The sequence below is a fragment of the Aulostomus chinensis genome, chromosome 20 (assembly GCF_037954235.1).
Source record: "Aulostomus chinensis isolate RoL2024-O1b breed Wild chromosome 20, RoL_Achi_v1.0, whole genome shotgun sequence".
NCBI classification, from domain to species: Eukaryota; Metazoa; Chordata; class Actinopteri; order Syngnathiformes; family Aulostomidae; genus Aulostomus; species Aulostomus chinensis.
The window spans coordinates 3,253,921-3,267,698 of record NC_141339.1 but is presented as its reverse complement, the minus strand read 5'-3'; the positions used below and the strand labels follow the sequence as shown (position 1 = coordinate 3,267,698).

General features: G+C 48.8%; 1 protein-coding gene across 4 annotated transcripts in view; it reads right to left on the bottom strand.

Annotated features, from left to right (window-relative positions):
• The window catches only part of LOC147242230 (kinesin-like protein KIF13B), a 36,825-nt gene that overhangs the window by 4,865 nt on the left and 18,182 nt on the right, over positions 1 to 13,778 (bottom strand). Inside the window, exons 23-38 of one of the 4 annotated variants that reach the window (XM_086189630.1) lie at positions 13,372 to 13,545; positions 13,028 to 13,185; positions 11,124 to 11,256; positions 10,852 to 10,998; positions 9,508 to 9,537; positions 9,091 to 9,190; positions 8,247 to 8,373; positions 7,957 to 8,012; positions 7,751 to 7,869; positions 7,498 to 7,674; positions 7,321 to 7,413; positions 6,970 to 7,122; positions 6,480 to 6,557; positions 4,003 to 4,059; positions 3,060 to 3,153; positions 2,668 to 2,777 (exon numbers count right to left, since the gene is read on the bottom strand). In XM_086189630.1, coding sequence (XP_086045756.1) covers positions 2,668 to 2,777; positions 3,060 to 3,153; positions 4,003 to 4,059; positions 6,480 to 6,557; positions 6,970 to 7,122; positions 7,321 to 7,413; positions 7,498 to 7,674; positions 7,751 to 7,869; positions 7,957 to 8,012; positions 8,247 to 8,373; positions 9,091 to 9,190; positions 9,508 to 9,537; positions 10,852 to 10,998; positions 11,124 to 11,256; positions 13,028 to 13,185; positions 13,372 to 13,545 — 1,806 coding nt within the window. The remainder of the gene's footprint in view (positions 1 to 2,667; positions 2,778 to 3,059; positions 3,154 to 4,002; positions 4,060 to 6,479; positions 6,558 to 6,969; positions 7,123 to 7,320; positions 7,414 to 7,497; positions 7,675 to 7,750; positions 7,870 to 7,956; positions 8,013 to 8,246; positions 8,374 to 9,090; positions 9,191 to 9,507; positions 9,538 to 10,851; positions 10,999 to 11,123; positions 11,257 to 13,027; positions 13,186 to 13,371; positions 13,546 to 13,778) is intronic. The other 3 variants (XM_086189631.1, XM_086189632.1, XM_086189634.1) reach the window with 3 other exon arrangements.

Sequence of the window (13,778 nt, the reverse complement as noted above, 5' to 3'; positions counted from 1 at the left end):
AGGTCAAACACGGCTATCCTGTCCCTCTCCTGTGGTTCAGGACTGAAACCCTGAGAGCTGACGCACACACACGGAAGCTGCTCATGAAGACAGATTTAGATGGTTGCAAACATTCTGCTCGTCTTTGTTTTCTTACTTTCATGCTGGGGGTTAAAGTACATAACCGCCTTGGACTTGTAGGCAATTCATGGAGACATTTATTTGGCCACATAAACCGGTAACGTGCCCCGGCTGTCGGCAGCTCCTGCTCACTCTGATGGCTGAGTGAGTGTCATCATTCTCTAAGTTCTGGAGCTACAGGGATTTCTTTATGACGTTAATATTCACGGTCCATCGATGAACCACCAACGGCTTTGCACGTATGTGTTTGACATCTGTGAGCTGTGACTCACAGAAACAAAACAGTGTGAGTCGTAGCTTCCTGCTTCCTGTCTTGCGCCCTCCTGAAGAGGAGTTAGAGAGAAGATGGATACCCTTCCCTCCTCTGTGCTGCATCAAAGAGCGGAGACACTTGCTAGTTAGCTTAGCACAATGAATAGTAGAGAGTGGGAAGTGTTAGCGTCGCTCAGCTTTTCCAAAAGTCTTTGCCTGCATTGATAGCATTAATAATTCAAAGTATTACAGTGAATTTGCTATGAAATAGATTACAACGTCAAGACATTCAACTTTTAAAATCTGACATGTAGCTGGAACTACTTTCTCAACTTGGCGCAGTGATTTGACGCAGCACCTCAACAGAACCCTTGTAACTGTGGCCAACAAAACCCTTTTTGAAGAGGAGAGGACTGACAGCTGTGACTGAGCATAGTGGACTTTGTCGGAGAGGCTGAGGACTGCTGTTGGACATCCATCCAGACAGCCAGAACCTGATCCAGTTGAACCAGAACACACAGAGAAGCTGTGCTGGAAGCTGAGTGGGCAAGACAGACGTATGCTAACCTGCCCATGAAGTACCACTCATTGTGCTAAGCTAACTCGCAGTCAGCTGGTGTGTGGGGGGTCTCGGCACAGAGGAGAGAAGAGAATCCATCTTCTTGTCTGGCTCAGAGGAGGATGGAACAAAGCGTATTCATTATTTCCAGTTGTGGGTTTGTTGGACACCACTGAGACTAACCAGTAATTAAGGATGCGATACGTTCCAGTAATTGAAGAGATCATCACTCTGACATGTCTACGGAGCGCCTCAGGTCTGAGGATGCCGCTATGTGCAGCCCTGAAGTTCACGCTCTAACGCAATGTACATGTTCCCTGACAGCCTGCTAATATTCTCCATGCTGGAGGCTTTTGTTTTTGTGATGACCTCCGTAAACATCTGTGCCAGGCGGCGTGAGGCGCTAATTAGGACGGTGGCCTCAAACAACGCCACGACGAGGTCTGACGAGTTTCCACTCCATCTGAACGCAGCGGCACTTGATTTCCCTGATGAGCTTCCCTCCCTGGCTGAAGCTGCTAATCAGTCAAATCAGATCCAGTTGTGTTTCACCGCGGTGAAACGCTGCAGACTCCTGGTGAGGGTGAGGAGGGGAAAAAGAGCAGGGATGAAGAGATTCACCTGCACCTCATTCACCCTCAGGGGGCTCTGTCTCTCTCTCTCTCTCTCTCTCTCTCTCTCTCTCACACACACACACACACACACACACACACACACACTATAGAACGTCAATCATTTATACCGGAGATGACTTTGTATTCCTAACCTGCTGCTGGTGTGATCTTACTGTGATTCCACTGATGTTTTAATCTAAACTGTCAACAGTATCGATTTATTATACATCTTTGAAATGCTTTTTCCCAGCTGCACTTCCTTGCTTCCTCTTCACTCTAAAATACTTGAGACACAGACACAGACACAGACACACACACACACACACACACACACACATACACACACACACACATACACACACAAACACACACACACACACACACACACACACATACACACACACACACATACACACACACACACACACACACACACACAAGCACACGCGTGCACACACAGCTAAGTAAAAAAGGCCAGTATTTATCTTAATAAAAACATACAATAAAAAAGGGAGGTAGGGAGGGTGGAGTGAGGGGTAGTGGTGGTGGAGTGAGGGGTGGTGGTGGGTGGAGTGAGGGGTAGTGGGGGTGGAGTGAGGGGTGGTGGTGGGTGGAGTGAGGGGTGGTGGGGGTGTAGCGGAGGGAGTGAGTGATGGATCAGAAAAGAACTGAACCGTTTGTAGGTTTAAAGCCTTGAATCAGACTTCAGCTCGTCAGTGTCTGCTGATCGTTGATGCTACAACGCAACGGTTTCATTACACAACACAACTCAGTTAGCAGCCGAGTAATCATCATCATCATCATCATCATCGTCATCATCGTCGTTGTCTGCTGATGAAGATGACGAAGCACTTCCTACCTGATGACACTGGGTCTAAATGCTTTTGTCTATGTGGTGTAAATCATTCACCCTCACTGCAGACTGGCTTACGTTTGCAGGTACCACATTTGGCCATTCTTGGAAACCGCTTATTTAATAAAATATATCTTTCTGTGTCCATGACAACGAGGGAAATAGCTGTAGCTGAGAGGAGGGGATATTTACGACCAGGCTGCAGAGATGCATATAAATTCCTGATAAGATGATGGAGGAGAAGTGTACACAGGCTGAGGAGACGGTACCTGCTGGGGGACAGACGTCTGTTCTCCAGGATCGTCCTTCCCACCAGGAAGCAGCGACTTCAGGAGCCTGGGCACGGCCTTAACTGGTGAGAGATAAGATGCAGCAAAGCCTGAATACACAGAGGGAGAGTTCGGGGGGATAGGGAGGACAAGAGGAGGAAGGAAGGAAAATGTTTTTGAGGTAGGAACAAAGGAAGTAAAGAGATGTGCTCGCACACATGAAAACAAAGAGAGCCAAATAGAAAGCCGGGGCTAAACGACAGTTGGCTACTGAGTCAAGCACTTGAGAAGGAGCTGCAGGCATCATGCAGCGAGCAGGGAGAAGAGAGAGAGAGCAAGAGAGAGAGAGAGAGAGACAGCTGAGTAAACAACGGAGGTGCTGTCAGTCCAACCTGACTCTGGGTTCAGGTTCTGGGATATGGAGCTGGGCATCGTGCGTCTGGAGGGGGGAGGTACCGCAGAGAGGTCCTGGTGGCTCTCCCAGCCCTGCACACACACACACGCACACGCGCACGCACGCACGCACGCACGCACACACACACACACACACACAGCATCTATTGGTGACCAGAAATCTTGACTGATGTCAACTCTTTCATTCAACACTTAAATCAATTTTCTTCTCAACAATTTGAATTTTAAATTGGTGATGTAAGGAAAGCAGAAATGATGGCATGGATTTATCACTTCTGTCTGTAGTGCAGCAGGAAAAAACAGTTATTACGATTTTTTTTATACTAATAATGGGATATGATTTGCTGTATTAGAATGTTAATATTTTACAGAATTTTTCTGATTTTTTTTAATTAGCTGTCAAAATGTTAATGGAATTTTTTTTAGGGTTCTGTATTGAACAAATGGGTCTGTAGCAGATATCGAGTAGAAAAGACGTCGCTGTAGCGCCAAAATATTTACTTTAACAGGGTTTTTTAGACAGAATTGGCCTTTAACAAATATTGCATCGTCCTGTGATTTGAGAATTGCAGTTGTTCACATTGGGAGTTCTGCAGGGAAGTCTTAAATGTACTTGTGTTTAAGTTCATATGAGCAGGTGCTAAAGACCTGTGTAATATCTCCACCCACTCGACTGCTGCGGCCTCTTGGACTGGTTTCAGCCTAATTCACATTCAGTAACGCCTTCGGAGCTTTCGATGTCTTTGATGATTACTAAGATCTGTTTCAATTCAGCCAAAAACGAGCAGTATTACTGCATCTTCTCAGAAGTACTTCTTTAACAGAGGCCACTGTGAAGAGGATCTTATGAATGATAAAGAAAAAATGTGCACAACACATGAATGACACTGGGAGGGTTAGAAGACGTGTCACATCTCTCACCTTGAAGTCATTGAGCTTATGTGAGGAGGAGAAGAGGTCCAGATTGCTGGCTGACAGCTGGTTAGAGAGTTGGAGGCAAGACGGAGGCAGGATGTTAGTGAGGTGAGGTTAATACACCAGTGAGGGAGGTTAATACAGCAGTGAGGTGAGGTTAATACAGCAGTGAGGTGAGGTTAATACAGCAGTGAGGTGAGGTTAATACAGCAGTGAGGTGAGGTTAATACAGCAGTGAGGTGAGGTTAATGCACCAGTGGGGTGAGGTTAATGCACCAGTGGGGGAGGTTAATACAGCAGTGAGGTGAGGTTAATGCACCAGTGAGGGAGGTTAATACAGCAGTGAGGTGAGGTTAATACAGCAGTGAGGTGAGGTTAATACAGCAGTGAGGTGAGGTTAATACAGCAGTGAGGTGAGGTTAATGCACCAGTGGGGTGAGGTTAATGCACCAGTGGGGGAGGTTAATACAGCAGTGAGGTGAGGTTAATGCACCAGTGAGGGAGGTTAATACAGCAGTGAGGTGAGGTTAATGCACCAGTGGGGTGAGGTTAATGCACCAGTGGGGGAGGTTAATGCACCAGTGAGGTGAGGTTAATGCACCAGTGGGGTGAGGTTAATACACCAGTGAGGGAGGTTAATGCACCAGTGGGGTGAGGTTAATGCACCAGTGGGGTGAGGTTAATGCACCAGTGGGGGAGGTTAATGCACCAGTGAGGTGAGGTTAATGCACCAGTGGGGTGAGGTTAATACACCAGTGGGGGAGGTTAATGCACCAGTGAGGGAGGTTAATGCACCAGTGAGGTGAGGTTAATGCACCAGTGGGGTGAGGTTAATACACCAGTGGGGTGAGGTTAATGCACCAGTGAGGTGAGGTTAATGCACCAGTGAGGTGAGGTTAATGCACCAGTGAGGTGAGGTTAATACACCAGTGGGGTGAGGTTAATACACCAGTGGGGTGAGGTTAATACACCAGTGGGGTGAGGTTAATACACCAGTGGGGTGAGGTTAATGCACCAGTGAGGTGAGGTTAATGCACCAGTGAGGTGAGGTTAATACACCAGTGGGGTGAGGTTAATGCACCAGTGGGGTGAGGTTAATACACCAGTGGGGTGAGGTTAATGCACCAGTGAGGTGAGGTTAATGCACCAGTGAGGTGAGGTTAATACACCAGTGGGGTGAGGTTAATACACCAGTGGGGGAGGTTAATGCACCAGTGAGGTGAGGTTAATGCACCAGTGGGGTGAGGTTAATGCACCAGTGGGGTGAGGTTAATACACCAGTGGGGTGAGGTTAATGCACCAGTGGGGTGAGGTTAATGCACCAGTGGGGGAGGTTAATGCACCAGTGAGGGAGGTTAATACACCAGTGGGGGAGGTTAATGCACCAGTGAGGTGAGGTTAATGCACCAGTGAGGGAGGTTAATGCACCAGTGGGGGAGGTTAATACACCAGTGAGGTGAGGTTAATGCACCAGTGAGGGAGGTTAATGCACCAGTGAGGTGAGGTTAATGCACCAGTGGGGTGAGGTTAATACACCAGTGGGGTGAGGTTAATGCACCAGTGAGGTGAGGTTAATGCACCAGTGAGGTGAGGTTAATGCACCAGTGAGGTGAGGTTAATGCACCAGTGGGGTGAGGTTAATGCACCAGTGGGGTGAGGTTAATACACCAGTGGGGTGAGGTTAATGCACCAGTGGGGTGAGGTTAATGCACCAGTGGGGGAGGTTAATGCACCAGTGAGGGAGGTTAATGCACCAGTGAGGTGAGGTTAATGCACCAGTGAGGGAGGTTAATGCACCAGTGAGGGAGGTTAATGCACCAGTGAGGTGAGGTTAATACACCAGTGAGGTGAGGTTAATGCACCAGTGGGGTGAGGTTAATACACCAGTGGGGGAGGTTAATGCACCAGTGAGGTGAGGTTAATGCACCAGTGAGGTGAGGTTAATGCACCAGTGAGGTGAGGTTAATGCACCAGTGAGGTGAGGTTAATGCACCAGTGAGGTGAGGTTAATGCACCAGTGAGGTGAGGTTAATGCACCAGTGAGGGAGGTTAATGCACCAGTGAGGTGAGGTTAATGCACCAGTGAGGTGAGGTTAATGCACCAGTGAGGTGAGGTTAATACACCAGTGAGGTGAGGTTAATGCACCAGTGGGGTGAGGTTAATACACCAGTGGGGGAGGTTAATGCACCAGTGAGGGAGGTTAATGCACCAGTGAGGGAGGTTAATACAGCAGTGAGGTGAGGTTAATGCACCAGTGAGGTGAGGTTAATGCACCAGTGAGGGAGGTTAATGCACCAGTGAGGTGAGGTTAATGCACCAGTGAGGGAGGTTAATGCACCAGTGAGGTGAGGTTAATGCACCAGTGAGGTGAGGTTAATGCACCAGTGAGGGAGGTTAATGCACCAGTGAGGTGAGGTTAATGCACCAGTGAGGGAGGTTAATGCACCAGTGAGGGAGGTTAACTTGACTTCATTTCACTTACTGGGTTGATGTTTGGAGAGCTGAGGCAACGTCTGGGAGCTTTTCCTTTGACTGCCAGCTGTTCCCTCACTGCCACTTCCTACACACACACACACACACACACACACACACACACACACACACACACACACACACACACTTTGCTATTTATGCTTTAATGGTGCCAACAGGAGGTTTGCATTTGCTATTGTTCTAAATGTTCAATTAAAAATGCTGACACAGTTGGTTTTTAATATGATGAGTGACATCATGGGATTTCTATTGTTCTGGTATGGTTACAGAAAGAATGCTTGTGCAGTAGAGATGCACGGCTCCCCTCTGATGCCACCCCATAGCGCAGGTACCCCCCCCCCCCCCACAAATATTTCCTCCTATACATAAAAAACACACCTTTCATTTGAGCTTGCATGTTAGTTATCAGCTCTAAACGAGCCCATGGCTGACAGCTGATGCATCAGTCCATTCAACCAACCCCAGTAGCCCCTCCCAACCTGTCTCAGCCTGTCCAGAGTCAGAATGTTCTCCACCGCCAGGACGCTGCGCAGGTATTTCTCAATGGCAGCCTCACTGTCAGCTGACTGGTTGTCGTCAGTGCTGGCGGCCAGTCGGGCCAGCATCTCCCTGTCCTCAGGACCGTGGATATCCTGGCAGAACAGCAGAGACCTAAGTGGCAGGGCGCTCTAAATTATAACATCTCAGACACCACATTCAGGTCAAACATTAACGTGATAATTCACCCTAAAATGAGGTTAAATCGAAACTAATCTGTAACCTGTTCACCTGTGCAGCTCTCTAGTTCCCTACAATCCAAAGACACCTGCTCTTGAGTGACAGACGCTTACCCCTGGTATGTTAGAGACTATTTCGAAGGTGACGCCACAGCCGGGGATGGTGCTGCGCTGGGACATTCTCTTCAGTAGACTCTGAGCAAAACCCTGACACACAAAAACACACATGAAGTCGACTGATGTGTGTGACGAATGGGACGCGGGGGGCAAACGTGTGTCCTGGTCCCCCACCTGTCTCCTGGCGACGTTGACGCAGATGCGTTTCCTGAGGACCAGCTGCATGTAAGCCGGGTGGCTCAGCTGTACCACCACTCGGACTGTCAGGTAGACTCTCTGCTCCGCCGATGCTGCACGGCTCAGCTGGGGGCACTCGTGAACTGTCGAGTCCCAGGACGCCTCCACCTTCACCTGGACCACATTTAAACTAGCGGTTAAGAGATTCTCTCCATCAGTCTCCTCCCAAAAGTGAGGAGGGTCACCTTACCTCGGAATCAAAGTGTTTGACGATATGAAGGTCAAAAAAGTCGTCATCATCCTCTCCACCAAGTAAAGCGTCCAGTCCTCCAGCCAGCGGTGCTGAGAGGTTCGACTGGAAATCATCGGCTGTGGCGAAACGAAACGGCAGGAGGAAGAGGTTTGCTTGGTTTAGAGAGTAAACCCTGAACACAGATGATGGTGGGGGCAACGTACCACTGAGATCCAGGAACAGGACGGGAATGTGGGTTTCCATTCCGGCGACAGGAACCCTGCAGAGAGAGAGCAGCGTCTAGTCACCGACACGGAAGCTACAGCTTGTGTTTTGGGATTGCTGTTGTTTGGCAGGTTGACACCACCAGCTGACATGATGACGGAAGTGTTTGAATGTCAACATTTAACGGCTCTCCAACGTTTGAATATAAAACATCACGTACCTGGGCAATAAAATCACCTTAGTGTTCACACACACACACACACACACACACACACACACACACACACACCTCTCTACCGGTGCTCCAGGGATGCCACTTCCAGCTGACGGCACCAGGACAGCGTTGCGCTCTTCAGTCAGCGTCAGGCGACACTCCAGCAGCTGAGACTCTCTCTCAACGTCGTCCTCTGATTTATCTGGTGAACGAACGCCAAGAGGGAATTGTGAGACTGGACCTCACCTGCAACACACTTTTCTGTGTATCTTTTAAATGTATCAAATAAAATAAAATTTGGAAGACTGTGTGTCAGATCATCCCCGGCACAACAAAGTACGACGTGAGGTCATCACCTCAGCTTGTGGGCACTCATCATAATGGACACAAGTCAGAATTAATTTTTAGTAAAACGGTGGATTTCAGGGTTGGCACTAAATATGAAGAGATAGAAGAGAACTGAGTATAAATCTGATTTGATTTAATAAATCTGATTTAATAAAGTATCTTAAAAACTGGATTATCGTGTACTTCATGTTCTGGATTAAATGTAATATATACAGAGATTCATGAACTGTATATTCTGGAAGTCTAAATTTAGAAAATATAAAGTTTGTTGGATAAAACTTACATCAATTGTTAAGACTAATATACGATGTATTTGAAAATAGAATGTTCTCTACTGAATGATGGGAAAACGATCGATCATAAAGTCTTCCTGACCGATTCATCAAATGAACTCAAACATCCCTGGCTCTGTTTTATTTGAACATTTATAAAGTTTAACAAAGCAGACCAGCTTGTACCATCCAACTTAAGACAGGAAGTCAAAGCCAAAACTCCTCTGTTCCAATCAGATGATCTATAATCAATCGTGGTTACAGGGGACGTTCCAGTCTGCTTTGATCCTCAGGTTCACCTGATTTGGACACGATCTTCTGCAGCTGCTGGTCCAGGTACTCCTGCCTCTGAGTAAGTGTGACCAGCCATTGTTCCCTCAACCTCTCCAGATCCACCTCCTACACACACACACACACACACACACACACACACACACTTCCATTGTTTAGGTGCATGCTCTTATCTTCTTTTACAAAATCAATTTATAACTAAAATACAAAAATAAAAGAGGGCAATGGACACAAATGGATCAAATTACTCGATATATGTGTGTGTGTGTGTGTGTGTGTGTGTGTGTGTATTGTGGGTAGAAGAGGGATAAGTAAATAAGTAAAAGGAGGGAGAGAAAAAGAAATCGACAAAATAAACACAATGATGAATATAAAGAGGGGCCATTAAGGAGGAGAGGCAGCCATATTCCTGCTCATAGACTTACCTGGTAACTGTCCATTTCTTCATCCTCCCCCTGAAAATTAAGATCGGAGAGAAGTTTTTCAACAGTGACAGGAAACAACCACTGACATCACATCCAGACAGGAAGTTCATTCATGAAAACTTCATACACAAACTCAGCAACTCCTGCTAGGAGACACACACCAATGATCATGTGATTCATCAGACCAGACCACCTTCTTAAACTGCACCATGGTCCAGTTCTGATGCTCACTGTCCTTGCATCCGAGGACGATGCTCAGCATGGGCGCTCCGACCCGTTTGCAGCTACGCAGCCTAGTACCTGTAAGTTCTGACATTCTATTTATCAGGACCAGCCTGGTACCTGTAAGTTCTGACATTCTATTTATCAGGACCAGCCTGGTACCTGTAAGTTCTGACACCCTACTATCAGGACCAGCCCGGTACCTGTAAGTTCTGACACCCTACTATCAGGACCAGCCCGGTACCTGTAAGTTCTGACACCCTACTATCAGGACCAGCCCGGTACCTGTAAGTTCTGACACCCTACTATCAGGACCAGCCCAGTACCTGTAAGTTCTGACACCCTACTATCAGGACCAGCCCGGTACCTGTAAGTTCTGGCACCCTACCATCAGGACCAGCCCGGTGCCTGTAAGTTCTGACACCCTACCATCAGGACCAGCCCGGTGCCTGTAAGTTCTGACACCCTACCATCAGGACCAGCCCAGTACCTGTAAGTTCTGACACCCTACTATCAGGACCAGCCCGGTACCTGTAAGTTCTGACACCCTACCATCAGGACCAGCCCGGTGCCTGTAAGTTCTGACACCCTACTATCAGGACCAGCCCAGTACCTGTAAGTTCTGACACCCTACTATCAGGACCAGCCCGGTACCTGTAAGTTCTGACACCCTACCATCAGGACCAGCCCGGTGCCTGTAAGTTCTGACACCCTACTATCAGGACCAGCCCGGTACCTGTAAGTTCTACCACCCTACTATCAGGACCAGCCCGGTACCTGTAAGTTCTGACACCCTACTATCAGGACCAGCCCGGTGCCTGTAAGTTCTGACACCCTACTATCAGAACCAGCCCGGTGCCTGTAAGTTCTGACACCCTACTATCAGAACCAGCCCGGTGCCTGTAAGTTCTGACACCCTACTATCAGGACCAGCCCGGTACCTGTAAGTTCTGACACCCTACTATCAGGACCAGAACTATTTGAGAATTGTCATCGCTGCTCTACTCTTGTTCTTGCTTCCATCTTCAGGTTCCATGATGAATCATAACGAGATAATGAGCGAGTTTCACTTCCCCTGTCAGAGGTGTTCACGTCATGGCTGACGACCTCATTTCTGCTCACCCATTGTGGATCTCTGCCTTTAGGGAGACGCGCCTGATGGACCTTCACGTCTCCGATGGACACAGACAGGATGGACAGAGAGATGAGGGGCATGGTGCCAGAGTCTGGCACCGGCCGCACCTCCACCTGGACCCGATGGGACTGACCCTGATAGGAGTGGATTTACATGAGGGGTATCGTGATGGAAAGTAAAATTAGTACGAGTTCTTCCTGTAAATGTGTTCCTCACGGAAGCTGCAAACATTCCAGGTCAGATCGGCGTTCCGTGATACCTGTCTGAGTTGAAAGATTCCTCCAGTGCGTACGTCCTTAGCGGGAACGACCTCCACAGCTGCGAACTCTCCTGCTTCGTTCAGCTCCATCAGCTGCACCCACAGCTCCAGCCGGCGAGTCACCTCACTCCATCTGGGAAACACAAAATTAAAAAAATAAAAGTTGTGCAACAAGCAGAACAACAAGTCACCAGGTAAAAACCTTTTTTTTTTTAAACCAGAAACCAGACAAACAGCCGACCAATAAACTTCACACCGTCTGGAAGACAAATATTTGGATTATTAATTAATCATCATTTTAAAAAGGGAAAAAGTTCAAATTCTCTCATTGAGGTTTCTTGAAAACATCTTGTGAGGCACCTGAACACATCGCCAGTGACGCGTCCTGAGGTCACACGCAGGGCTGGGGGCTTTACCACATGATGCACTTCACCGTCCTCGTGGGGAGGTTGGTCTTGGAAGCACACACGCTGCGCACATAAACGCCATATTACACGTAACAAATATTGCAGCCACGCAGCAGGAAACCTCAGTGGAGCTACTGCACCGCCCCGCAGCCTCGAGCAGCGTTGTTGAAAAGCCTGATAGAGGGAGGAACGGTGAACTTTCCAGTGGGGAGCTCCAGAGCTCGTATTCTACGCTGAGTAAACGTGATGGGTCGGTCTTTCTGCTCTGAGCTGCCTTCAAACAGACGGCTCACATGTGGAGTGGAGGGCCTGGTGTTCCTTCCTCCATCACCTTCATGGTGCTGTTCCACACCAGCTCCGTTTTTAATCCAGCGACTTTGCTGTGATTTGCTGGCATTCCACATCTGAGGCAGCTCTCGGATCCAGACTAAAGGGGCCCTGGCGACCTGTGGCGCCTGGCGGTTGGCGGGAGGTGCTATGCATTCTGGATGTGTTCAGCTTAATTTTGGTATCAAGGGGGCACATAATCAGCACACGGACCGCGGTGCAAAGAGGCCATCATTAGACACCTAATTATCCATAGGTGTGTTTCAGGTGTGACGTCACTCTAACCAAATGGATGTGTCGTTCCCGTCAAAGCCCTGGGTGTGCCAGGACTGGCGTGTTGCTACTTCAGTGGCGCACGCACTTCAGCTGGGGAGAAGCAAGCGCTTCTCTTCTGAAGAAACGGGTGTCTTGGTGCATCGGGTGTAGGCGAGCAGGGATGTCTACAGGAGCAGCAGGAAACTACCGAAGCCATCAGAGGTGAGGCAGGCCTGGGAGGAGGTATAGCAGGCCTGGGAGGAGGTGTAGCAGGCCTGGGAGGAGGTGTAGCAGGCCTGGGAGGAGGTGTAGCAGGCCCGGGAGGAGGTATAGCAGGCCTGGGAGGAGGTATAGCAGGCCTGGGAGGAGGTGTAGCAGGCCTGGGAGGAGGTGTAGCAGGCCCGGGAGGAGGTGTAGCAGGCCTGGGAGGAGGTGTAGCAGGTCTAGGAGGAGGCAGCCAATGGTCGTGCCAGACCAGCCCCATTAACACACTGAAGCATCTGCCAGCACAGGTGGAGCGCAGGCTCATTTGCTAGTTAAAGGGCGAGGGCGCTTGGCGTGTAGGTGTCATATGCACTGACTTGAAGGAAGCAACGAGGCTTGAGCAGGACCAGGCGCCAGCTTGCACTATGCTTATAGATCACTTGAATGGGCCGCGGGTCTGCTTCAGAACAAAAGCCTCAGCTGCCAACAGGAACATGGACCTCGCAGCTGAAGGCTCCGTCCTGGTGAAGGCTGAGACGTTGGCAGCAGAGCTGCTGATGGGCTGCGGGCCTACGATCCCCACATTCAACCCCCCTCAGCAGCAGTACTTTGATGACCTGACAGATTCCAGATTTCAAACTGCTTCAGCGTGTTAGTTACAACAGTTGTGCTGCTTTTAATTCTTGGTGTGTTAATTTAGACGTGTGTCACCTCTCTCGAAGCGATCGAGTCTTGGCCTGAATGACGCCCAGGTCCCACAGAGCCAGGTTCCTGCGATGATTGGCCTGTTTGTGGCCGTACACTTCGATGGCTACGGCCCCCTCCGCCAAGAACTCCACAAAGTCCTCTGACACTGGGACCGACAGCTCCTGTAGAGATCAAAAATGAGATGTTTTGAGGAAGTTTTTCCATTCACCATTCACTCGGCGCTCTTTGATCGCTCACTTTGTTGTTTACTTGCTGTGTAGATGATGAATAATTCAAGTTGATTTTATCATTTGCTGCAAACGGTGACAGGAAATACCTGACAGCACCTGTGTCTCTGGTCAGGTTACCTTGGAGCTGTCAAAGACGACGGTGCACTGAGGGTCCCTGGAGGACGATGAGGAGCTGGATGCCTCCACCTCTGGGGCGATGAACACCGGCCCCTCCTGCCCCCAGAAGTGATACTGGCAGAAGACGAAGTTGGAGAGGTGGCGAGGGAGACCGGTGGCCTGCAGGATTTTCACCTGAGGAAAAGAACAAAGTAGAGATTTCATTTGGGTTTCAGTTCGGCTCCCTCCTGAAGTCAAGTTTTTTTTTTTTTGAAGGCGGTAAAAGTGCCTTTGACTGAAGAATCATCAGAGAGAAAGAGAGAGAGAACCCAGGAGGAGTTATTAAACTTGTCACATTTCACAGTACAGTGAGTTGGAAAGCCTGATCTATTATTAATGTGGAACTGTTCCCCCTCTGGCAATATTTT